Consider the following 26526-nt stretch of genomic DNA (forward strand, 5'->3'; position numbering starts at 1 on the left):
TGGGGCTTCTCTTCTCCTTCACTGCCTTTGAGTGCATGCTTTCACTTATTCAGCCCTCTTCTTGATCTGCATGTGTCTTGAGAATTTCGGCTTATCATCTGGTTCTCCCAATGACTATAATCACTGTTAAAATAAGGACCTCATCTTCTATTCCTTCTTAACACTCTCAGGCCTCATGGGTGTCATACACAGAGAGGAAACACTGGTGAAATAATGGGTATGACAGTGCTTTGGAAAGTGATCATAATTACCATTATACTAAGCACTGTTTAATGGATTCTTAGCTGCATATGAACATTAAGGATACAAAGGTACTGCTGCTTTGTTTTTCTAGTGTAAAAAATTCTGCCTTGTAGAACGTACATATAGTTTATTTCATTCTTTCTATGGCCAGGAACTTTGCTAAGCACTTTATGTGCATTCATTTGCTTAATCCTCATGTGCACACATACAAACACAAACCCTTTCTGGGGGGAGGCAGGGGGGATGCAGTTATGTAGTTATTACTGTCCTTGTTTTACAGATGAGGAAACTGAGGCTTAATAAAAATTTTTTGCTCTAGTCACACTGACCAGGAAGTATCGGAGACAGGACTGGGACCCAGGATGTCTCACACCAAAGCCCCTACCTTCAAAAGTTGCATGTGACATGTGTACATCTTGCTCTATATTTGTGTGTTTACGTCTTTATCTCCAGTCCTAAATATGATGATGCTTTTTTAAGAGCATAGACTCAAAGAACAAATCAAGTCATGTTAATATGCCACATTAGTTATAGGTTGTAAGGAAGTAAGATTTTAAAAATAAGCCTAGACCATGCATGGTCGCTCACGCCTGTAATCCCAGTGCTTTGGGAGGCCAACGTAGGAGGATTGTTTGAGGCCAGGAATTCAAGACCAACCTGGGCAACATAGTGAGACCCCATTTCTATCAAAAAAAAAAAGGAAAAGTCTGGGTCTAATGCTTACAAATTAAACAAAGGAGTGATTCTCTTGTTGCAGCTAATAATGTGATCAAGATTTTTTGCCCTGGGTAAGACTATTGTTATATCTAATAAAAATACATTTTAACATTATGTTTTATATTTTACAGTCAATACTTTGTTGTTCTGACAATCAAGACACAGATTCCTGATTAAATTAGTAAATCATTTAAGCTGATGGTAGACAGAAAATGAGGAAACAGATTTGTGTTTTTGCTTAAATCCTTCCCTATGAAACATTAACTAGATAAGCGATATTTGTATAAAGAGTTTGAGATTAGCAGTCAAGAGTTGTGAGTTTGTGGTTACTGTCGTTTTTTATGTTTGACCTTGGACAAATCACTTGACCATTCTGGGCCCCAATTTCTCCGTCTATTAAAAAAATGCCTTAACTATGAAGTACTTATACATTTTATTTTGCATATTATCTGTTGCTCAACTTTTTAATAATAACATGTAGTTTCTAACCTTCTCAAAACCCATTTTTTACCTGATAGCAAACTTGAAACACTCCTGACTTATAAACAGGTCAGAAACTTAGTTCTGTCCTCCCCCTTGCAATTCATGGATCCTAAATGTAAAAGAAAACAATTGTGTATGGGTATTTTCCCTAGTTCTAATCTTCCAATCCTTTGCTTAGGGAAACGAAATCATAGAACATAGCAGCTTTGTCCTCTGTGTCAGCAGAGCATTACAAAGCCCTGAAAGAATGTTAAAGCAGTTTTAAAATCCTATTTTTAGGTGCAATATTGTCAGGAAATAAGCTTTCACTGAGAGATTTTGAGAAAAAAGTACTTGAAAATCAGCAGCTGGCGTAGCAAAATGAATTATGTTAAATTTTAATACTCAAACCAATATGGTTAATAACAATATTCTTTCTCCAGGTTGAAATTATCCAATGATGAAATCAAACGGGCAATTCTAACAATGGACGAACAGGAAGATCTGCCCAAGGACATGTTGGAACAGGTGAGCTACCAGATATATCTCAGAGCAGAAGTGAAAAGCGACCATCAACAGGGAGAGGGATGTTGAGAACATCTGGTTGTTGCTAGTGGATCATTTCCTCATCTATGAATGAGGTGGCTGAACCAACTTCCCATGTGACTGTGTTAGGAAACTTAATGACCTTATTCTCTCATTGCCTCCCAAACTGATGGGTGAGAAGGAAGATCAAGTTTGTCAAATGCCTGGGACCCACAGCATCCCTCAAGCTGCAATTACGTCATTATACCTCAGTAAATCATATAAATCTAGCTCTAGAAGAAAGTCTGTGTTTCACAGGAATACTGAGAATCTCACTAGCACTGTGAGATTGCAAACCATACTACAAAAGCTGATTCATTACTAAATTCTAAATCTAAGTTGTGTCTTGGTCACCAGACCCACCACCATGAAAATGAACTTTAAACCCCTCACACTGTCATCTGTATCTAAACACACATGTGTGTCACAAGGCAGTTGTAAATGTCTTGGGGCTAAGTTTTCACCTCTGTACATTGTACAGCACCCTCTTGTGTCATAAATAGCAGTAAATTTAAATGCCAGGGGTAGCAAGAATGGGATTTACACCCAGTCAGTATACATCTTTGCCCATAGTATCTTGATATAATTTTTGTTATCCATGACCAAGCAGCCAGTATTTTTATAGCATTTCTTTGTAGCCACTCCAACTGGGTCATGGACTGTTTGGCTTCTTTGTCTACTTGTCCCCAAATAACAATGTTGTTGATCTCGCACATATTCTAGGGATTTTCACCTGTCTCTGCCCCCTGCCCCCTGGTCTGGGCCTTAACTTTTCTGTGCTCTGTGATGACAGTCTCAGAATGCTGTAAGACTGTTCCATCCTTCTGTCTCATTGTTTTGGGGATGGGCTCACATTTTGAATGGTTTTGGTCAAGAAGTCCACATTTGTTAGAGCCAGGTCTACCTAAGGTCAACTGTGGGCACAAGCAACTAGGATTCTAGACCGAACTCCAGTTGCATCTGTAGGCGTGCCTTGCTCCAAGAGCAGAGAATAAGGGTATTTTATATTGTTAACAGTAATCCTGAGTGGCGAAGTTGCTCTGGGTAGAGCACCTGTCTATCTGCACGTGTGTTTTCCATGGTTCTCACTGATGTCTCGAAGGTCTCAGACACCATGCAGGGAGGAATGATGTTTGCAGAGTCACTCCCTAATGGACCTGCCTGCTCCTTGCAACCTCTGCAGCTGGAATAGTCCTGGGGGAAAACCCTCACATTTGCTGTGGAAAAACTCTTCATACTGTCCTTTAAAGGTTTTACTTAATTATCAAAATAGTTAATGATTATGTTCTCAAGTCTCTTGGGGTGCTCTGTGTATGAATGGTTTAAAAGTATCCCCTGAACCCAAAATTTATTTTGAGAGCATTTTCTAGCTCCTCCATACACCCTTCCCTCCCTCGCTGTAGACCAGTCACACAGAGTCTTTGCTCTGGGACAGTGAAGCCTAGCTCCCCCTGCCCCTCCCAGGTAACCCTGCCTTCAAGTTGCTGCACCCAATGTGCTAACCCAGAGTGAAGGACTATGTGTAAAGCCACTGTAGTCCTCCTGCCTTCAGCTCCTATTGACAAGGTCGTATGTTTTAAAATTCCACAAGATCTGTTTACTATGGAATTGCATCCAGCAAAATTCCTCCTTGAGGGAAAGGATTTCAAAATCTTGCCAAAAGGGCCTGCAGTGCAAATAGAATGTACTTCAAATAAATGCAAGAAAGAAAACCAGTCTACTGAAGCAGAATCTGGCCAAGTAGGATATTTTTTGACCTGGCCTCTCCTGATAATTCTGTGTGTGTCTTGCTCTCTGGTCATCTCCCACGCTCTTTCTTTTCCTCCCCATTTTACTGTTTGTTCTTTACTTCCGTTTCCTCTATACAACACTCTTCCCAGACAAGTGTTGATGCCAGCATTTCCTTACTTCTATTTAGGATGTGCCTGGTGGATGCTTTCATCCCCTCCTCTCTTGCTGCTTGCAGCTGCTGAGCTCTGATCTCAGATGAGAGCTATACTCTCTTCTTTCTTGGAACACATATCTTTATCCTTATTCCCAGATATTTGCCTGACTACCCATCCTCTCTTAAAACTACCCACATACAGTCCTTTACACAACTCTCCTTTGAGAGGGGACTGAGTTTTAGTGTGGCTCCTGTGCGCTTTTAGGTAACAAAGGAGATGTAGTGACTGTGTTATTCTGACAGGGGACAAGTGGGCTCAGCACAACAAGTTTGCAGGGAGAGAGGGGACTGTGCAAATTAGTGAAAGGATCCCTGAGGCTAGAACTCAGTTTCCTTGCCCAGTGGGTAAAAATCCAAGCTGAGGGAGGCTGAGGTGATGCTTTCCTCTCTCTTTTTCTTCCCTTCTTCTTGCCTTCCTCCCTTCCTTCCCTGCACTGAGAAAGAACAAGATACATCCTGAATAGTGTCACCGTTTGAACTCAGGAGCAGAAATGCCTAGAAGCTATCAGGCTCCCAGACCTATGAACTTCCTGGCATCTACTTCCATCTTCCCCCACTTCCATCCCATTAGGAAGGAGGGGATATCCCTTCCCTTTGCTCTGGCCCCATTCCTTCCTTCTAGTCAGGACCCCAGCTGGATTGACTGCCCCCTCCTCTAGGTCTGCAGCCCCACCCTCTCTACTCTTAGCTCATTCAAGTGTCAGCCTTTAGCACATAAACACACCCCTACATACAGTCTCTACACACATATACCACACATACACACCCTACACACACACCCCTACACACCCCTACACACACACTGTGCACACACACCCCCATGCACACATCCATTACACACACACACACACCCCTTATACACGTGCCCCTCTCAAGACTCCCCATCCCCATCTAGCTACTGTCTTCTCTCTGACACTGCCAGAGTCTTGAAAGCCATCCACACTCTCTTTCTACCCACTCTGCTGCACTGTCCTCCCCTCCCTAGAGCTCTTCTCAGGGGCACTTGCAACTTCCCTGTTGCCGGAGCCAGGGGATACTGCAGGGTCCTCATTTTTCTTAGTTTCTTGGGGGTGTTGGCACCCATGGCCACTTGCTGCATGCTGAAATGCTGCCTTCCCGTGGCCCTGTGAGCCATGCAGGCCTCTCTGGCTGCATGTCCGTGGCCTCCTTTTAAAGGTTTTTCCTTTTCTTGTCCTGGCCCCTTGAATACTGGTTCTCTCCAGCCCTGCTTTTTTTCTCTTGACGGCACCTCTCCTAATCTCACTGACACCCGCACCTTCAGTAACCTACCTGTTAAAACCAATGCCATGCTTCAGCTTCCAAACGCATCTTCCTAGGGCTTCAGACCCATTTGTCCAACTGCCTAATAGAAATCATGACTTGGTTCCATGCAATCATTTTGAACATTAAACTCACCTTCTCCTCCCCATTCTGGCCCACCCTACCTCCAGCCTTCTCTTCCTGGGTTCCCTGTTACGTTATTGCCTAAGCCAGAAGCCCAGGCATCATCTTTGACTCTTTCTCCCTCATATACTACAATCCATCAAGTCAGGACAATTCCATTCAAGTCTCATAAATAGCTCTATAATCTGTCCACTAGCTCCACCCTATCCAGGCCACTATCATCTCTCACCCAGATTACTTAGATTACTTACTGTACCACTATCTAATCATGACCCCCTCTCATTTTTAATCTCTTCTAATTCTTTTTCCATCCCTCAAGCACAGTGATTTTTTAAAAAAATGTAAACTCACTCTCCTACATGAGATTTTCAAGGTATGTCCCAGTGCTTTCAAAGTAAAGACAGAACTTCTTATAAGGCCTTGCTACTCCCTGCCCTTGCCTACCCTGCCCTCTCCCACTGACATTACCACTGCCCTTCTACCTGCGTAAGTGCTGTGCTGCCCATTCCAGGCCCCGGCACACAGTATACACTCTGCCTGGAATGTATTCTAGCCTCACAGAACACTTGCCTGTAATTCCAATTCTCCCTCTCTGCTGATGACACCCAGACTAACTGACTTTTCTGAGGTCCCTCAGTTAAATCCAGCAAACATTTGAAGCCCTACTAAATGGATCATCTAATTCCAGCATCAAATTCTGGGGAGAGCCTCAAAGTCAAGAAGGTCATGTTTTAAAAAAAAAAAAAAAAAGCTAAGGGCATTTGATCTCCAAAACAGCATGAGTCCACAGGTCTTGCATACACATCCAAAACATGTGTACCTTGAAAGGAAATAAGACACATACAGAAGCACTGTTTCAGTTTTAAATATTGTTACTATTTCTTCCACATCCCATGCTCATTTCTTCCTTCAAAATAAACTACGAAATTAAAAACATCAAATCCCACTGTGTTCCTCTCACCCAGCTCTACATGGAAGGGGAAAAAAAAGATTGAATTAGATAAACCAGAAAAATAAGAAAATGGAATGGAAACTACAAATGGAATTATTCATTCCAGCATGATGTAACAGAAAAAGGCATAGAGCTGGGAGTCAAGAGACCTAGGTTCTATTTCTAATCACTACACAAACTTGCTTTGTAATCTTGGGTGAATGGGTTACTCTCTCTGGATCTCAGTTGTATCATCTTCTGATGAGAGCATTGACTCTCTGAGGTCCTTCTAGTGGTCTGTGAAAAAGAGGTTCCAGTAGAGAACTCCCACAATTCTGATTTGAGAGCAGAAGAGTGCCAGGGATGAATCTTATACCCATTTAACTACTTTCAAGTAAAAATGAAAAGATTTCATCATTTCTATTGTATCTTAACCTGTGAGCAGAGCTTATAAATTCAACAAGAGTTAACATTTTATCTTTGGACAAATTAACTGAAAGGGTGAAAAATTACTACATGGATTTAAGTGATAAACCCGGTTTTAATATTCGTGTGTACTTTTCAGCTCTTGAAATTTGTTCCTGAAAAAAGTGACATTGACCTGTTGGAGGAACATAAACACGAACTAGATCGGATGGCCAAGGCTGATAGATTTCTTTTTGAGATGAGCCGGTGAGTTTGAAAATGCTTAGAATGTGAAGATGTCCCTTCCCTTTCTAAGCTTCATGAATTTTCAATTCATGTTGAATTGTTTGGGCTAATTAACCTGGCTTAACTTGAAAGCTTTTTCATTCTAAAAATCTTCTCAAGTCTGAGTGATGTGGAATTTCATTGTTCTGTTTATGTCAGTTCTTGCCTATGGGTGAGCCAGGGTGAGGGTTTTTTCACAATTATCTCTATTTCTGGGCCCCTTTGGCCTTATCAAGTAATAACTTTTCTTGATTCTAGTCAGTATCATTCTCCGCACCAGTTTGATTTCTTGGGATATTGTCTCATACTTCCAAGTAGCTTAGGATGGCAAGGTGGTTGTAAAATAGAAAAAAAAAAAGGAAAAATATATATATATATGGACAGATTCTGACAATGTCAGTCTGAAGCCCACGTAATTGGACAACCAGGGTCTAGATGTCAAATTGTGACACATGCAGACATCACTAATCGATCATGGCACTCTTCCCACGGAGCCTTGGCAAGCTCTCTGAACCCTTCTCCAGAAAGCCCTGAGGCAGCCACAGCTTCATAATTAGGTTTGGCATATGAGCTAAGTCGATCTGCTATCTCAGGCCTAGAAAATTGATTCCGCATTAGAGAAGGACCAGTGGTCCTGAAACTCTCAGTGAACCTCAGGGCACAGCTTTCTCCTTTAGGGAAGCAGAGAGGGTCCTCACTGTGAAGACAGAGGGAGGTTTGCAGATGGGAGTGAGGAGAGGACAATGTGGGAAGAGGATACTGGAAACCAGTTTTTACTTTGGAAAGTAAAATGGAAAGTTAAGAAATTTGGAATTTCGGAGAAGTGTAGGGAACTGTCCTTTATTTGCAGTAGGATGTTCTTTACGTTTTCATTCCCTTTTATCTCTTCTACGCTCAAAAGAGTTCCTGGGACTCTGAGGGAGGAGAGAGGGGCTTTAGTCAACAGCAGCAGCAGCAGGCTCCCACTTTCTTTTAGCAGTTGCCTTGATTGGAGCTAAGGACTCTGCTGCAGTTGGCCGAATAGCCCCTGTAGGTCAAACCAAAATGGGCTCTCCAGGCAAAGCTGGCTTTATGTCCTGTGTTCCTGTCCATGAGAGCAACTAATGTATGTGTGTGGGTGGGTGTTGGGGGAGGTGCTTCTAGGTACCTCCACCTCCATATGTCACTAAGTGAACCTAGATATATTAAATGAATATCAATTAGTACATGCTTGCTCTTACAGAATTAATCACTATCAGCAAAGGTTGCAATCGCTGTACTTCAAAAAGAAGTTTGCAGAGCGTGTGGCAGAAGTGAAGCCTAAAGTGGAAGGTAAAGTCAAGCTGCCTAGATTGGAAATTATGTTCATCATTACAACGCATTTAAAAGTGCAATCCAAGTGCGTGTAGTAAACAAGATGCCCTTGGTGATTTTTTATTTTATTTTTTGGCTCAAAACCTTTTAAAATTCTGAGGGATGTTTACTTAAGGTCAATGCTTGATGCACTGCCCTAATCTTGGGAGCTCACAGCACACCTCCTGGTCTCCTCTACAGGGCTGAGCTTTTGACTACAAGGATGTGAGGAATTAATCTCACTGCTATTAGCATTAAACCTATAATTAGCTTCCTTACAACAGAGCCTGAGTAGATTTGTCAAAGGGAAGATTTGAGGATGTTGTGTGGTTTGATTTTTAAAATTTTTAAATGTTTGAAATGTGGGCAAGGCCACTGAAGAGCACAGCCACAGAATGCAGGCTGGAATCATGCATCAACCTAAGCGCTGATCCCTGTTATGACACCTGTAAGCTATAACATGTAACACATTTGACCAGTTTTCTGTCAGTGGAATTGATCAATACTCCTGCTAACCTGACTCACACCAGACAAGTAAGTGTTTGTAAAGAAATACTGGAGATGGGATTGCTATTCTAGATATTCCTCAGTGCTTATGACTGATGAGTCAGCCAAGAAAGGCCTGAGAAAGGATAGGATTTTGCAGCTGTCTATGGGTGTTGGTAACAACTTGAGTTGGTTTTCCCTGTCCTTGTTGTTTGCTTCTGGTTTAAGCATTTTGAAAGTGCCCTGGGTAACCCAACAACTCAGTCTTACATCTTCAATATCTGTTATTAGGTGTGTGAATTTAGAATGGGTATCACTGAAACGTCTTGATTTCAAACAACGAAACACTTGGTAATCGTTGTGTTTTTATGTGTTTTGTTTTGAAGCAATTCGTTCTGGCTCAGAAGAGGTGTTTAGGAGCAGTGCCCTCAAGCAGTTGCTGGAGGTGGTTTTGGCATTTGGAAATTATATGAATAAAGGTCAAAGAGGGAATGCATATGGTTTCAAGATATCCAGCCTAAACAAAATTGCTGACACAAAATCCAGCATCGACAAGTAAGTATGGGATCTTCCAACACTTGGGGGAGCCAGGTGTGTAGGTCCAGGCTCAGATTTGTGCCCCTCTGGTCCTCCTCAGCCTTCATGGCATTGCAGTCTTCAGTTGGAACTTCTCTTTCTCACTGCTTTCTTCCCTTCTCTGACATTGACTCTTCTCTAACCTCTCTCATGACTGCAGGCATCTCCCATATTCCTGTTGGACCAATTATCCTTCATCCATTTTTGGTCCACAGGGACATCATCTGTTCTAAGTTTTGCTGTTGTTTTTGTTTTGTCCTCCCTTTTTTAAAAATTAGTTTTTTGTAAACTTTTTATTATAGTATAATATACTAAGAAGGGGTCAGTCATCACAAATGTTGGGCTTGATGATTTTTCACAAATTAAACACACCTGTGTAACCAGCGCCCAGCTCAAGGACAGAATGTTACCAGCACTCGACATCTCCCCATGACCCCTCTATAGAAAACCGTGTTCCACAGAAAAGAAAAAAACTGATAGTTGGTGCTAGAATATGAAGCTTTTGGGGTTTTTACGTTATGTTTTTCCTTATACAGTGGAGCTGGCAACTATATTAAAAACGTATGTATAAATGCATTTTGGCTATTAATACTCAGTTGCTCATTGCAGGTCTCATTAAAATGCTTCCTAGAAAGTGTTCAATGCTGCATTTTAGGTGAACAGATTCTCATTAAAGATGTGAAAACGTTCTTGTGTCATTAACAGGGTAGGGTCATTAGGCATATTAACTCAAGTTTCCCTGAGAGCTTTGTTTCTCTGAGGTTCTCACTGACTTCAAAGGAACTTGCACAATTGTTTCTAAGGTAAGCTTCTCCATACCCAAATTCTTTTTAGAAACATGGGCTGTTCACCCTAATTATTTCTAACTAATAAGGGCTTTTACCCTATATTTTCTATAGGGTTCGTGAAGCATAGTACTCTGGCAACCCTAAATCCATCCTAGAAGAAATAAGCAATGTGTTAATTTGTTGGTTTTGCATCATGTAGAGATAGATTAATGAAGAGCAGCTGTTGTTATAGCCCTGTCACTTTATTTTTAATGTAAACACTTGATCCTTTTCAGAGCACTTTCACATTTGATTGTCCCACTAACCTGTGAAGTACATAAGCCAAATACTGTTGTCACCTGTTGTCAGGTAAGAAACTGACTCAGGGTCAGGTGGCTCATTCAGCTTGCCTGTGGTTACAACAAGCAAGGTATTCGGCCTTACAGGTATTTGACACCTGTGTTGTTGGTCCATTCACAGCTCTATTAGCAACAGAAGGATCTTATCTGGAGGTTGTAGTAGGGAATAGCAGATCTTATTTGTGTCTAAAGAGCCAGCTACCTTTTTAAGGAGGGGCATTCTCTTCAACTGTACACACACAAAAGCAATCACCCACCTTCAGTACTTACCAATCACCTGGCACTTACATGATTCTCTGCTTATTTACTGAGGTTACTACAGAATTGATATCATGTACAAGCCTTTTCAAAAGAACAATCTACAACTATTTCTGATCTTTCCTTTTCCTCTTTTTTTCTGCCTTTAGTATTTGGTCCCCAAATGCAGCGCCCATGCCTTATACACCTGCATGCCTAGCAAAGTACTTTGCCTGTAAGCAGTCACCCATGAACGATGTTCCATTGAATCTAATCAGATAGTGTAGGTGCTGGGACAGTCAGCAGGAAGGGTGCATTCACTCAGCATGGAATGCTCAGTTACTGGTAATGACCAGGGTGGAATCAAATGTGTAGCTGTTGTTGTTCCTTCCTTAAGAATTTGCATTTAGTCAAAGAGGTATTATTTGGATCGCAAACAAATATGGAAGATCGGATGTCGTTTTAAACCTTTCTATAGCAAGAAAGGTGTGTATGGTTAAGGAAATTAATTGAAATGTCTCTCAATAGCAAAGCATTTCTTTTAAAAAATGAAAAAAATAGCCTCACTCTTTCTTGTGATGGTGGCTGGCATTTTGCTCGCTCCATGTGCCCCTTAGGTAAGAATCACATGGGCAGACAGGTAGGTTCTGTGAAGAGCAAAATTGGAATGAAGGCTGGGCGCACTGGCTCACACCTGTAATCCCGGAACTTTGGGAGGCCAAGCCGGAGGATCATGAGGTCAGGAGATGGAGACCCTCCTGGCTAACACAGTGAAACCTCGTCTCTACTAAAAATACAAAAAGTTATCCGGGCGTTGTGGCACGCGCTTGTAGTCCCAGCTACTCAGGAGGCTGAAGCAGGAGAATCGCTTGAACCCAGAAGGCTGAGGCTGCAGTGAGCCAAGATCGCCACCACTGCACTCCAGCCTTGGCAACAAAGCGAGACTCCATCTCAGAAAAAAAAAAAAATGAAATGGAAGGATGCACATGAACATATGAAAATAAGTGGCCAAAATCATTGGCCACTGTTTTGCTTTGGTGGGCAATTGTTTTCTAATTATTGAGAGACTGAGAGTGAGAAAAATGAGGATTTATAGGATTGCATTGTCTCTATGAAAGGCAAGGGTAATCAGAAATGGTTTTCATTGTTATAGAAAGGAAAATTGTTTGAAAACTCTGATTCCTTTGGTTAAAGGTGAGTGGGAGTACTGGGGTTTGCACTGTGAATTAGCAAACTGCCTAAATTATGGAAATGTTTTTTAAAGGAATGTATTTTTACCCTCCTAATTCTAACCTCAACAGACAAGTAGTTCTTGATCCTGGCTGCTTGATAAAATCAACAGGGAGTTTTAAAGAATGCCCATGCCTGCCTCCACCTCATTCCAGTTAAATGAATCTCTGGGGTTAGCCCAGCATCTGGAGTCCAGGTGATAGCAATGTGTAGCAGTCAGTGACAGTGGGATCAGAGGAACACAGTGTTGCCTAATAGATACTGTTTCTTACGTGCTTGTCTTTTCAATCCAGGTCAATCAGAGTTCAGCCCTGTCACCACCAGAGAGGGAGCTGGCACAACCAACTGTTTTAACTACTAAGAGTTATGCAGTTAGGAGTTGAAGTGTTGCTAAATTAGGAAGTGGATTCAGGGCTGTGAGGATATCACATGGTGACAGTTATGGCCCACTTCCAGGTTCAGCCCCGAGAAAGGGGGCTTTCTAACTTTCTGACCACCCTTTGGGTGAAACCTTATTAAAAACTATCAATAGGTCAGACACGGTGGCTCACACCTGTAATCCCAGCACTTTGGGAGGCAGAGGCCGGTGTATCACCTGAGGTCAGGAGTTGGAGACCAGCCTGACCAACATGGTGAAACCCTGTCTCTACTGAAAATAACGAAAATTAGCCAGATGTGGTGGCTGGCACCTGTAATCCCAGCTACTCGGGAGGCTGAGGCAGGAGAATCACTTGAACCCAGGAGGCGGAGGTTGCAGTGAGCCCAGATTGCACCACTGCACTCCAGCCTGGGCAACAGAGACTCCGTCTCAAAAAAAAAAAAAAAAAAAAAAAAAATCAATAATTGTCATCAGTGAGTTGCTGCTCTGTACTTTAGACTCAAGAATAGCTGCCCTTTTCAGTGGAATAAACATCCCTCACTCTCCATCCCATCCCACTCCACTCCACCGCCTACTAGTTATAAACCTGCAGGGCACACCCCATTTTAGGGTGAATCCAGTGGGAAGGTAAACTTGAGCTTATCTCCACTGGCAGTGGTTCAGATTCACTTAGATCACCCATCCCATTACCCAGATTTTGAAAGATGCTCATTATGGGCCCAAAATGTAATTCTTATCCTCTTTTTAGAAACTGTGTGCTTCTTTTTGACATCTATCTATGTAATCCCCATGGAGGCTCTCCCATTATTCCCATCTCTTGAGAATCCCTGCCTTACATGAACCTCCAAATTTTAACATTAATGCAGGTAATATAGCATTATTGTGGGTTCTACCATTTGAGCATATAAATCATATGCAGATATTAACTCTTCATATATTTATGTACTTTAAATGAAAATAATTTAAATGTTTAATACTCTTCTTCAATTGTAGAAACATTACCCTTTTGCACTATCTCATCACTATTGTGGAAAATAAGTACCCCAGTGTTCTCAATCTAAATGAAGAATTGCAGGATATTCCTCAAGCTGCGAAAGTAAAGTAAGTACTTACAGTGAATGTTAGTTTCTTAAATCACTTGGACTGTGTGTTAGCCATTGAGGTAGTCAGCACTGCATGAAGTCAGTCTTTCTATTTGTTTTCCCCTGAACATTGTATGAAATAAAGTTTGAATCTCATCCAAATCACTCAAATGTGTTACAAAGTTTTGAATATATGTTTGTTCTAGCTTCTTTGGAATACTGCATGAAATTTTTAACTTTCGTACTTTTAAAGGGCAGGTGTTTTAAACACAGGTAAGAGCACCCTTAGTTAAATAAAGATGCATGACTAAGCAAATAGAAGACCTAAGTGTCAGGGCGTTGCTAATAATTTTCACATGTGCACACATACTCCCAGAAACCAAGGCGGCTCTTTAATGGGAAGCAGTCTTTATGCAAATGAAGCTAAAAATAAAATGGAAAGTTGCCAAATTTTTACCACAAACTTCACACCACGTTTCAGAGACTGAGAAGCAGGCAATTTTCCTTGCTGTTTTTCCCTCCCTCTTTTGGCTCTTTTTTTAAAACATAAACTGCATCTTTTTGCAGTGAATTTGAAAAGTATAATGAGCAGGCTCATTTTTTCCCTCTGTTCATGGAATCTGGTGGAAATATACTATATAAGGCATGAAATTAACTGAAGTACTGGTGAGTTTCTTTATATGTTGTAAATTATCTGGGAGAATTCAGTTTCAAGCTCTGATGTTTAAAAGCCGTGAAATACAAAGTGTTATGTATGGGAGAAGCCCAAGAACCTTTCTCTATTAAAAAAAAAAAAAAAAGATGAAAATAAAAACTAGTTAATACAACTTTATGAAAAATCATTGTTGATTACAACTTAAGCCATTACCTTGTAATATTTATATTATTGGGGCCTTAGTGAAAAGCAGAACACTGATTATACAGACTACAATGTGAACATGATTGCAGATGAACTTATTTTTGTTTTATTTTCAAAGGGAGCCAAGTATGGCAAGAGATTTATTTCTACATGGAGTAATTTGCTGAAGTGAGATTTTTTTGAGTTTGAAACATAAAATATTCTTGTACAGATGGCAGATATTTCTATTCTGCTATTTTTGACCTATAAAATATACCTGCTGGCTACAGAAAACAAGAAACATAATTTTATACCTACATTTCATGAGTTTAAAATACTGTTGTCTTTCTTTGAGATCTGAGCATGGAAGGGAATTTTAAACATTTAAATTAAACTAGTATGGACTTCCAAGCGTGAAATATTTAAACCCATCTTATATTTAGTATGTGTAAGTCACATGTTGATTGCTAAAACATTGCTATTTACAACAGCATGACTGAGCTGGACAAAGAAATAAGTACCTTGAGAAGTGGCTTGAAAGCAGTAGAGACAGTGAGTATTTGTTTTTTGTTCTAATTCCCAGTTTCTTCACTATCTCTAGTGCTGGTGGTTTCCAGCAGATGAGTTGCTGGTTGTCTTGGCATGTGGTATACCCGGAATAAACATTTATTGATTAAAAAATAAGAACCACCACCACAAGAAGCAAAGGCAGGTTATGTTCAGCCTGGCAACTTGATTGCAGGCAGCAGGGGTCATGGGTGAGTCACTGCAGGAGGAACTGAAAACTGGACCTAGCGTGCCACCAATTTATCGGTGAGGCAGGATTCATCAGGATGAGTGGGTTGGGCTAGATGATCTTCAGGGACCCTCTCAGTTTCCAAGTGCTGCTAATATATGGTGTTCACTTTTGGTAGAGCAATAGAACTTCTCTGTTGTTTTTGTCTTGGTCCTTTGGGGAGTATTTACTAAGCAGACACTGTAGTACATGCTCTAGCCGAGGGTCACGATGACTCAGAATCCTTGTCCTCCAGGTGTTGCAATAATCTGAGCAGCCACTTCCCTCAGCCTGGCCATGTCCAGATAGCAGAGTGATTACAGAGGTGCCTTAAGGAAGGCAGCAGGTTGAGGGTACTTTGGAGACATGTGGAACAATTGGCCCCTATTAGAGGAAACTTCTCTTTTGGAAAAGAAGTTGAGCTGTGGCTTCGGAGGGTGGGGTAAACTTAGGTGCATAGAGGGAGGTTATCCCAGGCATACAAGACAACCTGGGCCCAGGCCTTTGAGGAAGGAAAACCGGTCAGGCTGGCAGACTGGAGCTGGTAGGATGAAATGTGCCTTTTGGCACAGTGCCCTGTGGGTACTGTGCAGATGTAGCTGCCAGCGAGAGAGGGGGCAAGGATGAGAACAGGCTGGCAGAGCAGCGTCCCTGTGACCGTGCTCGAAGCAGACATAGCTCGGGCCTGCTCTGGGTGAAGGAGATGGACATGCAGGCAGCTTGGACAGGTGCCTCTCATAAGTATCTCAGATCATTTATCGGTAATGCTGTGAGAACTCTCCCTTCTTTTCTTTTTTTAATCATAAAACTGCCATAGAAAGTAGTTGAACTAATTAAAGACATATCTCTAATAAAAATTAAAGTCACAATGTCTAATTTTTTGTTTTCAATAAATTAAGGAACATGTGAGGTTTTTTTTCCTTTTTTTTTTTTTTAATGTAGGGAGTGGGGGGCAGTATTAAAAAAAAAATAAACTGATTGAACTTTTTCTCCCAGCCCCAGAGAGTCCATGGTCATTATGATGACCCTGAAGCCTGGCTCTGACCCCTGCTTCTGAGCCAGGTCAGAGCAAGGCCTGGGGTGGGGGCTTCTGGGGAAATTTTGTGTTGCTGCTTTGTTAAAGGATAGTTTTGCTGAAATCACTCTACCCCTTGGGTCATATACACTGTATCACACTTTTTATAGGAAAGGGGATATAGAAGCCTCCCCTACCCCTGGAGGTGGGTGTGGTATTGTCAGAAAATAGCAGGCGGCAGAGCTTGGCCTGGCCAAATAGCTATGTCTTCTAATTGTGCTTTACACAAATTAATTATATTGTTTGAAGGTATCAGAGATGAATATTTATGAAATTATACATTAATGAAACACTTTCAAATGCCTTTCCTGTCCCCACATTGAACACAGATACACTTACTTTCCAGGCTAAAGTGCTAGAATTATGGCAGTTTCTTCCAATCAGCGCCAGCTCCCTAATTGATGAGTTTTCACTTCTGTTATTTCATTTGAGTCTAGTGATGATGTGGATATTGCCCCCTTAAAAAAAAAAATCAATAAACTGAGGCCCAGAGCAACATGCCATGGTTAAGAACCAAATCAGTGGTAGAGCTGAGTCAGAACCCATAAACTGTGACGACTACACTCCTGCTTGTGAAGATCTCTGCCAATGCAAGAAAATAAGGGAGCATCCAGTTTAAGTCAATTGGTATACAACATAGTTATTACCAAGACTCTGGAGTCAGGCAGGCCTGAGTTCAAATTGGCTCTGTCACTGGTCAGCACTACTTCAGGGCAAGTAATATATATCCCTTCAAACCTTAATGTATGTGTCTGTATAATGGGACTAGTGATCCCTCACTTATAGGGATGTTGTGAACTTTAAATAAGAATGTGCATCTGGCAATGATTAACTTAACTAATAACATTAGATTTGGATCATCTGTGTTCATTGCTGTGGTAATGGGGAATATGGATAATTAACAAGAGACTAATTCCCCTACAAGCCTATTCACAAAAACCAATATGGTATGGACAAGAGAAAAATGGTAGAAGATTATGGTGCCAAATGCTACAGCCAAAATTCTACTGACCTATATCCCACAGTTTAAGAAGTAAATAGACTTGGCTGAGAGGGAAAGAAGAAAAAAATCAAGACACCAGAATTCTAAGCATGGAATATTGACAAGCAGAGTCTCTTGTTTTCACTCACAAGCCCTTAGAGTTCAGTTTGCCCCCACTATTTGTTTAACTTCTATTAATTTTATCCAAATGCAAATCTGCTTGCTTTCTAAAGTCTGAAAGAGTAATAGATCAAGTACTTAGGTTGTTGGTAAATTGCTATTTGCAAATATGCGTGTGCATATGGGATGGCTCTGGCATGGTGGGAGGAAGGGCAGGGGCACTAGAGTATAACAAAATGTTTTAGAACAAGTTTTGATGTGTTTGCCATTCTCATTTATTAAATTTAAGGCATGTGAAATATGAGACAAGGTGTGTCTCATGTCTGTATTTGAAGCCTGCATTGACATTATTCATTTCCTGTGTTTAAGGAGCTGGAATATCAGAAGTCTCAGCCCCCACAGCCTGGAGATAAGTTTGTGTCTGTTGTCAGCCAGTTCATCACAGTAGCCAGCTTCAGCTTCTCTGATGTTGAAGATCTTCTAGCAGAAGCTAAAGACCTGGTAAGTTTCCCCCTTGTGCACTGACTGTTGTTTGAGTGGACTGGGCTTCATTGTGATACTTTCAGTTATTATTCTGTACAGGAAATAGCAGGAGTGAGATCCAAACTTCATGGTGCAGGAAATAAAGTAGTAGATAATTACTTTCCAGATTCCATTGTTTTGTATGACATAGGTGTGTTTTCATTTCCAAGACTGTGATTAATCTGAACACACCGTTTTTGTCTGACTGGCCTATGTTGCAAGACCTTGAAGGCTTTGAATGGTATGAGACCAGCAAATACTTTGACAGTTTTCTCTTGGTTGAAATTGGCTTGAAGTACTTATCTCTGGGAGCCAGAAAAGAGTAGATGATGAAAACCAGGGGTAGAATCAAATGTGCAATTTGATGTTACTAAAACCATGTGCCTAATTATGTAATATGCTCATCTGAGATACAGCCTTGGAGGACAGGATGCTACCTGTATAAATCTCCAGCAGAACTTGCTAAAAGAGATACATTTTAATTCACAGTCTCATTGCAAGAGTTATTTTTTTTTTTAGTAAGACATTTATTTTTATGATTTCTGCTATTTCACTTTTTGTGTTCCCTTAGAAGAGAAATTTTTGTTGGTTGATAACCACGACCTTTAGCTCCTCAGCTTCACCTCACTCCTCTCTATCTCAGGTTGTTTCCTCTTCCAAAATGCATTCACATTCATATACAAGATATGTACAGCGTCTCTCATTTTCTCTCCTCTTCTCATTCTTTATAAAGTATATTAACACCCTTCCCGCCCTCCCCCACAATTGGTTCTTTTACTCCACCCATCTCTCAGTTGCCACAACACTCTTGCTTTTACTTGAGTCTTGTGTTTCAAAACTTCGGTAAATGGATGTTATTTTTCTCTGGTCACCTGTTTGGTTGTAGATATGGATGATTGTTTATGTAAATGTACACACATACCAATTAAAGTACAGAAGTAGGCTGTTCACATGCGTTAGCTAATCTCAACATTAAACCTCCTCTCTAACCTTATTAAATAAATGACAATATATGTTCAAATGGCTGCTGTCAGAGGTCCAACCTCTGATATCCCACAGTGGAAATCAGTCAACTGATGTCAGCAACCACCATTCAGACCTCCACTGTGAAAGCCCCCAGCCATGTTTTATGTATGCCTCACCACTTTAGAGTTTGTGCTTCATAAAGGAAGAGATTCCCCCTGTCCTGATATCCCACCTGAGCAATATAGCACCTACTTCATCAAGGGGCTCAAACATTTTTGTGTGTGAACTGGCTGTTGTCAGCTTGTTCATCACAGTAGCCAGCGTCAAGCTTCTCTGATGTTGAAGATCGTCTAGCAGAACATAAAGACCTGGTAAATTTCCCCCTCGCACACTGACTGGGGTGTGTGTGTGTGTATAGGGGGTGGAACTTTAATCTGGGCCTGGTTTTCTTTAGATTTCTAAGATTTCAATATACATGACATCATGATCACTAGAATTCCTTGATAAAAAGATCACTCGGGATGGCCTGAAGTACGTGAACTTGAATGTTTTAGAAATCCGGTTGTAGACTGTCTATTGCTATTTTGTTCATACCAGAACTTTTATAAATTAGCATATAAAACCATGGAACAAGCTAGAGCACTATATATGGTGTCTGAAGAATGTTATGTTTTTGCCCGAAGAACTCTTTTCTAATAGAGTATTTCCAAATAAGTAAAACATTGAAAACTCCTCAGTAAGACAGAAATGGTAAAAAGGACACTTTTATTACAAATTTAAAGATATAGTAACTGTAAAATATATATAAATATAAGCCAAAACTTGTTTTATTTAAAAATAAATGTTGAAAATATTTTAGGTAGATAGTATCACTGAAATATCAGAAGAACCTAACAATGTAACAAAGACAAAGCAATAAAAATAAAACCAATTATAAACTGTTTGGGGGCACTGCATAAACACAGCATGGTCTAAATATGAAGAAAACTTAAAATCTGGAAAATGTTAAGTAGTTGATTGGGCATGGGGAAAAATGTATTTGACTTTGAAGCTAGGAACAGTATCCTTAGTAGCTTAGGAGTAATAGCATTAGATCCTTACAGAAGGAAGTATAATTTTAACAAACAATTTGACATTGAATATTATTTGGGTAGTTGTAATGCTAAGACTATTGAAAACATACTGTCTTGAGTTATGAAGATAACCTCTGGAAGAACTAAAACGAGACTGGATATACTATTGTTACTGTATACATATATTTTTATCTAACTTCATAAATTTCTTCCTTGGTATGTTGCATTTTGGCCATTTAAAAAGATTGACACTGGGGCATATTGCATGTACCCATAGTCCCAGCTAACTTGTGCCTAGGAGTTTGAGTCCAGCCTGGGCAATGTAACATTGCAATACCCCATATCTTTTTTTAAAAAACTTTTTTTAAAAAAGATTGGCATTGAAAGGGGTTCTAAAACAAAGAATTTGGAATAAAATTGTATTCTCAGTCATATACTGGGTTGCATTAAAGATTCCATACTCAGTTACTGTTTTCTCATTGAGACCCTGAAAATATCCCAACAATAGCAGCATTATTTATGATTGGGAAAAGCAGCTAAGAGACACTGGCTCCCATTTGCTTTCTATGTTGACCATATGGCACCAGTAAATGATTTTAAACTACTTCAAAGAAAAGTTAAAAGTACAAGTTTCTCTCCCCCTGCCGAGTTTGCTGTTAGTTTTATGTCTGGGGTGCTGTGCTCTACAATATTTTGTTTTTACTACTGTTTAGTTAATAAAAAGTCATAGGAGGTCATCATACATGTTAAGCTCAAATGAGGTAGACAGGAATAAATGGTTTCAAAAGCTAAGGAGTATTAAAATTTTTACTTAGAAATGATTAATAGACATGTTCAGCAGCTGAAGATAAATATAGGCTCACTAGAATCCATCAGTTATGTTTGACTTAGCCGGGTGCAGTGGCACATGCCTATAGTCCCAGCTACTTGTGAGGCTTAAGGGGAAAGATTGCCCAGGAGTTTGAGGCTGTAGTTTGCTGTGATCATACCTTTGAATAGCCACTAAACTCCAGCCTGGGTAACATGTAAGACTCCATAAATTTGGGGGGGAAAAAAAAAAACCAATAACATATGCATTCCAGCCTGGGCAACATGTAAGACCCCATCTCTTAAAAACAAAAACAAAACAAAACAAGAAAAACTGCCGGGCATGGTGGCTCACGCCTGTAATCCCAGCACTTTGGGAGGCCAAGGTGGGTGGATCACCTGAGGTTAGGAGTTTGAGACCAGTCTGGCCAACATGGTAAAACCCCTACTCTACTAAAACTACAAAAATTAGCCAAGCGTGGTGGTATGTGCCTGTAATCCCAGCTACTTGGGAGGTTGAGGCTGGAGAATCACTTGAACCCGAGAGGCAGAGGTTGCAGTGAGCTGGGATCATGCCACTGCACTCCAGCCTGGGTGATGGCGAAACTCCATCTCCAAAAAAAATAAATAAATAAAAATAAATGAGCAAACAAAACTTATGCTTGACTCAATCTGGGCTTTAGTCTTTCTAAAGTTATTTATATTTGATTATGGAATTCTCATGAAACATTGACTTCTTAAAACCATCTTTTTTCAAGTTCACTAAAGCAGTGAAGCACTTTGGGGAAGAGGCTGGCAAAATACAACCAGATGAGTTCTTTGGCATTTTTGATCAGTTTCTTCAAGCTGTTTCAGAAGCCAAACAAGAAAATGAAAATATGAGAAAGAAAAAGGAGGAAGAAGAACGTCGAGCTCGCATGGAAGCTCAGGTGAGAGGATGATTAATTGACCAATTCCACCTCCTAGAAGTCCTATGGCTGCAGCCCAGTCAAAAGTATTTAGAGAGGCTTCAGTGTACTCTCTAGAATGCTGTGGTATTTTAATTGGTGTTGTTTCTCTTGGGCTATTTAACAGTGTATTTCAAAGCCTTAAAAAATATATATCTATCCACATCCTTTGCTCTGGAATTCCATTTTTTAGCATTTATTTTAAAGAAATAATCATAAATTTACACAAAAAAGGGCAGCATTCTTTATAATAGCCCCAAGCTAAAGACAACCTAAATGTTTACCAATAGGGCTTGAGTTCTAAATGATATAACGGCTATATAATGGTATATTTACACAGTCCTTAAAAGACTTTTAATGTATTTAAAGAGTAATGATACCGAAAAGTTTACAAAGTGATTTCTACATGAAATCTTTTTCTGTTTTGTTTCTTAAGATGTGTTAATACATATAGAACATAATAGTGGTGAGATAAACCTCTAAAAAGTTCACAGTAGTAGAATTAAAGATGCTTCCCCCACCTTCCTTTTATCTGAATTATCCAAATTGTCTACAATGTGCATGTATTAGTTGGCTTTTAATAACAGTAACTGTTGTGTATCAGGTTTCAGGCTTCCACAGTAGATGCAAGCTAAGCCTTTGATATAAGGAAAATGGCCTGCTGACCATTTGCTTTAGTTATTTGGGGTCTATGTAATAGTGATACCTTTTTTTTTTTTTTTTTTTTTCCATTAGCAAAAACACAAATTGCCTCAATTGCTCTTATTTTAACTAGAATATCATGCAGTTTACCTAGAATCTAGGTGGTGAGGGTCTAACCACAAGACAGTGGTTATTTTTTGTTGTTGTCCATTGCTTCCACAATGGAGACTCCATGTTCCAATTACCCTTTCTTGTGATATCCAAAGGGGTTATAGGATGAGCACAGCTTGGTGTCTGGAGCATTACCATATTTCACAGAATTCATCTCTACTGAAAACAAAATGCAACATTTTGACATGTTTCTAAGAGGTTATTTCTTTCTATTTGCAGCTCAAAGAACAACGTGAAAGGGAACGTAAAATGAGAAAAGCTAAAGAGAATAGTGAAGAAAGCGGAGAGTTTGATGACCTTGTTTCAGCTTTACGCTCAGGAGAAGTGTTTGACAAAGACCTTTCTAAATTGAAACGGAATCGCAAACGCATTACCAACCAGATGACTGACAGCAGCAGAGAGAGACCAATCACAAAACTTAATTTCTAATCTTCCATGAATACTTTCTTTTAGAAAGCTCATTAGCGGCCCTCTAAAGTGACTAGAACGTTTCATTACACTGCCTTGCAATCCAAACAGTGGCAATTTTTTCCTTCATCTGTGAGTGAATGTGTGAATGTGTGTGTATGTAAATGTATGTGTGTATATATTAAAAAATGTATATAGATGTCTGAGTGTTGTCTGGAGACCTCTGCGTATGGTTAAAAAGATTTATGTTAATGTATGTGCTCCGAAACCCTTCGTGTATGCATTCACCTTGAGTGTGGCTCATTTTCTTTCCCCGAACGCCATGACTGTTCAGAAGCACAATACTATCTCCTGAAAGAGATGACAGAGACATTTCCTAGATTCAAAGACAAAACAGGAGAAAAAAACAAAAACAAAAAAACCTTGCAAAATATTGTATTGTTTCCAAGCTTGATATCCTTTGAAATTATTTTCATTGATGGAACTGGAGTTGGAAAACTACAGATTTAAAATGGTTTTCGATAGCTGACATTGTGACGTAGATGCATCAGTGATAGGACCAGCTTCGGATTTCTGACATCGGTGTGAGGATACAGTCTGTAAATGTTTATTGAGAACATCTTGCCCACAATTTGAATTATGTAGAATGTCAGAATTTTTTGTATATTTAAAAGTTGGACATCAATTTTTTCCCCTAATTTCATCAAGTTATCTCTGCCAAGTGCTCTTGATAATTTCTTCAGATTTTTGGAAAAAACACTATCTAAATGCAATCCATGCTTTTTAAAAGAACAACATTGCCAGAGTGTGCTTGTTCGAACACTATAGATATATAAACCTTAAAAATAAAATATCTCACCCAAGACTTAAAGGAAGAATTCTCTGAAGGGATAAAGATGACTAAAAAAAAAAAAATTTAATGGGGTGCCTTTTTGTTAGTTTCTATCTTCTGTTTTGTAGGACAAGCTGCATTTTCTGTAAATATAGGTCTGGACTAAAGGACACATAAAGAATGCACAAAATGTCAACATCAGCAGAGATGCCCAGATCTATTTATCTCTAAGTATATTTGAAGTGATTGCTGTTTATATGTTGTCATTTTAAAATTGTGTGTCAGTAAAGCTACCTGTAAAATTTCAGTCCAAAAAAATAAAGCTCTCAGGGAGACATGAATAAAAACAATGAACATTAGAAAATAAAATATAGATGCTTACCATTAACCTACCAACTCTTAATATCCTTAAATTATGTGATATATAAAGAGGACTGTTACTATTTTTTTTTTTTTTTTTTTTGCTTTGCTTTATTTATTGGTAGTCGGGGATGAGGGCTAACGTTTTCTCTTTTCTTTCTATCGATCCTGTTGTGGTTGAGTTTCCTGTGGAGAGAGTAGTTTGTCCTGTTGCACTAGAACATTATTTACTCACTAAATTGAGTTTTCCATCAATTAACAAATATTTATTAAGTTCCTACTATGTACCAGGCATAGTAAGGCTACAATGGTAAGCAAGACAGAGTCCCTGCCCCCAAAGGCTTAAATTCTAATGGGGATATTAAGGGATGAATAGAATACCAATGTGTGCACTGTACAGGAATCATACTATTTAAAAATAGTTTGTATAAACTATAACGCTTAGCACAGATGGCAAGGTATCTGCGCTATGTGAAAGCTGTGAAATAGTGCTCTAAGAGTTGTCAAGAGCTGTGGTTTTACATCTTTTCCTCATTGCAAATTTAGTGACTTTCTACACATCAAATGGAAAGAAATGACTAGCAAATAAAACAGTCATAAATACAGAGCAGAGGTTGCACTCCCCCAGTCCCGAGTTAACCCAAGTCTGCAATAACACCGTGTTGAAGGTGCAGATAGAGTCTTGACTGAGAAAGGCTTGGAGATGAAGATTGGAATATAACGATGGTTTTGTCTGTTCCTTAACTAAAGTGCCTCTATGTATATTCTTTTCTATTTGTAGCAGGAGAAATTTGGTCTGGCTCAATTTTGGAACTGTATTTTGAAAATGGCTTTGTCTTACAGTTTAAGGAATAGACAGGTGGAGGGAAAGTCACATAAAGGAGCAAGTTTGTGTAGCATGTCCCTCTTGCCCCTTTTAATCATCCTCCTTTGATATGGCCATCCTGGTGGGCCTCCTTTGCCATTTCCATTTTTGGTTTCTTTCCCCAAAAACTGTGTGCAGGTAATTCCATGTGCCATTGTTGAAAAGAAAAACAAAAAAAAAAAAAACTACTTTCTACTTTTTAGACTGGTGCTGGTGTAAGTAGCCACTTTTCTCTCTTGGGTGTGTATTTTGAACTTTTTTTGTTTGTTTTTTTAAATTAATGCCAAAAAGAAAATGCATAATTTGTGAAATTAATTATATGTCTTGTATCTTATTAGCTTAGTAGTTGGAACCACTTAGTCTTTAGGTGCAAGACTGTCGTTAGATAGTACTGAGAAAAAAAATGTATGTGTTATGAGACTGTACATTTTTTTTTAAATAGCAATATGCAATAAAGAGATAAATTCATTGGGTGTACATATGTCTTTCTATGAATTATTAAAACAGCGTCATCAAACTTCTTCACAGTTTCCACCACTGAATTTCAATTTTGCAAACTGTTCACTGAATCAGAAATATATACGTGTTTTTAAACTTGTACTTACTGGACCTAGAAGAATATAGTTTTCTATTATGGCAGCATTCAGTATGTTCAGGTTATCATATGCCACCTCTTTCTACACTTGGTTTATGTATGAGTTACACAATTTCTTGTTATAACTTATGTATGGTAGGGCTACTGGTGAAATTACTCAACTGGAGTAGAGAAAATAATCTCTGGTCTATAGAATCAAAAGCTTTTCTGTTTTGAGACTTTTTTTCTTATTAAAAATTAATTTGATATGGGTCAGTTTGGGAAATGGCACCCATACAGATCAAGAAATTTGTTTTATCAGTACCCTCTGAAAGTCGAAGCTTTCCCTTTGTCCTACATCACATTTGCTGCCTCGCCACCCTTAACTCAATTTAAGGTCAAGTTGGAAACAAACTGCCCCAGTGGTTGATAGAATACCCAAGCAGGCCAAACACTAATTCTTCTTATCCTTGGAATGAACTCATGATGTTCTTGTAATAGCTGACCATCTTGTATTTTATCAACTCACTGCATAACTTCATAGTAACAACGTTCTGTGGAGCTGACACTCTGATAGGAGAGACCCTTCTGCATGTTAGACAAATGTTCTATTCCAACCCACAAACTCAGCCCCAGCCTATTTGTATATTTGGGTATGGAATTACGTACAGAATCACCTAGATCCTCAGTTGACCTTGGTGTATTAATAGAAAGGGGGGAAATGTGAAATTTTCAGATCATATGCTTCAGTGTCTTCAGTTTCCCCAAAACAACTATCACTGAAGGAAATGTGCTTCTGACAGAGGGGTGAAGTTATGTGATCCATCCAGAACTTTGCCCCTTTTCTATAATGTGAGTTTTTTGTTAGGCAAGGGATAACCTTTATTAAAATGCTGTAGTTTAGACACAATTACAGTCATGTGTCATTTAACAAGGACACATTCTGAGAAATCGTGCCAATAGGTGATTTCATTGCCATGCATACATCATAGAGTATACTTACACCAATCTAGACAGCATAGCCTACTACACACCTAGGCTATATGGTGGAGCCTATTGCTCCTAGGCTACAAACCTGCACGGCATGTTACTGCACTGAATAGTGTAGGCAATTGTAACAATGGTATTTGTGTATCTAAACATA

The 26526-nt window shown here is 39.6% G+C and overlaps 1 protein-coding gene across 1 annotated transcript in view; it reads left to right on the plus strand.

Moving 5' to 3' along the window:
• Window positions 1-25285, plus strand: part of DAAM1 (dishevelled associated activator of morphogenesis 1) — a 181028-nt gene extending 155743 nt beyond the window's left edge. Inside the window, 9 exon segments of the mRNA XM_007986822.3 lie at window positions 1866-1950; window positions 6853-6959; window positions 8200-8288; window positions 9182-9350; window positions 13337-13444; window positions 14755-14815; window positions 17585-17716; window positions 21342-21512; window positions 22563-25285. Coding sequence (XP_007985013.2) covers window positions 1866-1950; window positions 6853-6959; window positions 8200-8288; window positions 9182-9350; window positions 13337-13444; window positions 14755-14815; window positions 17585-17716; window positions 21342-21512; window positions 22563-22772 — 1132 coding nt within the window. The 3' untranslated portion in view covers window positions 22773-25285.
• The last annotated feature ends 1241 nt before the right edge of the window (window positions 25286-26526 follow it).

The sequence above is a fragment of the Chlorocebus sabaeus genome, chromosome 24 (assembly GCF_047675955.1).
Source record: "Chlorocebus sabaeus isolate Y175 chromosome 24, mChlSab1.0.hap1, whole genome shotgun sequence".
NCBI lineage: Eukaryota > Metazoa > Chordata > Mammalia > Primates > Cercopithecidae > Chlorocebus > Chlorocebus sabaeus.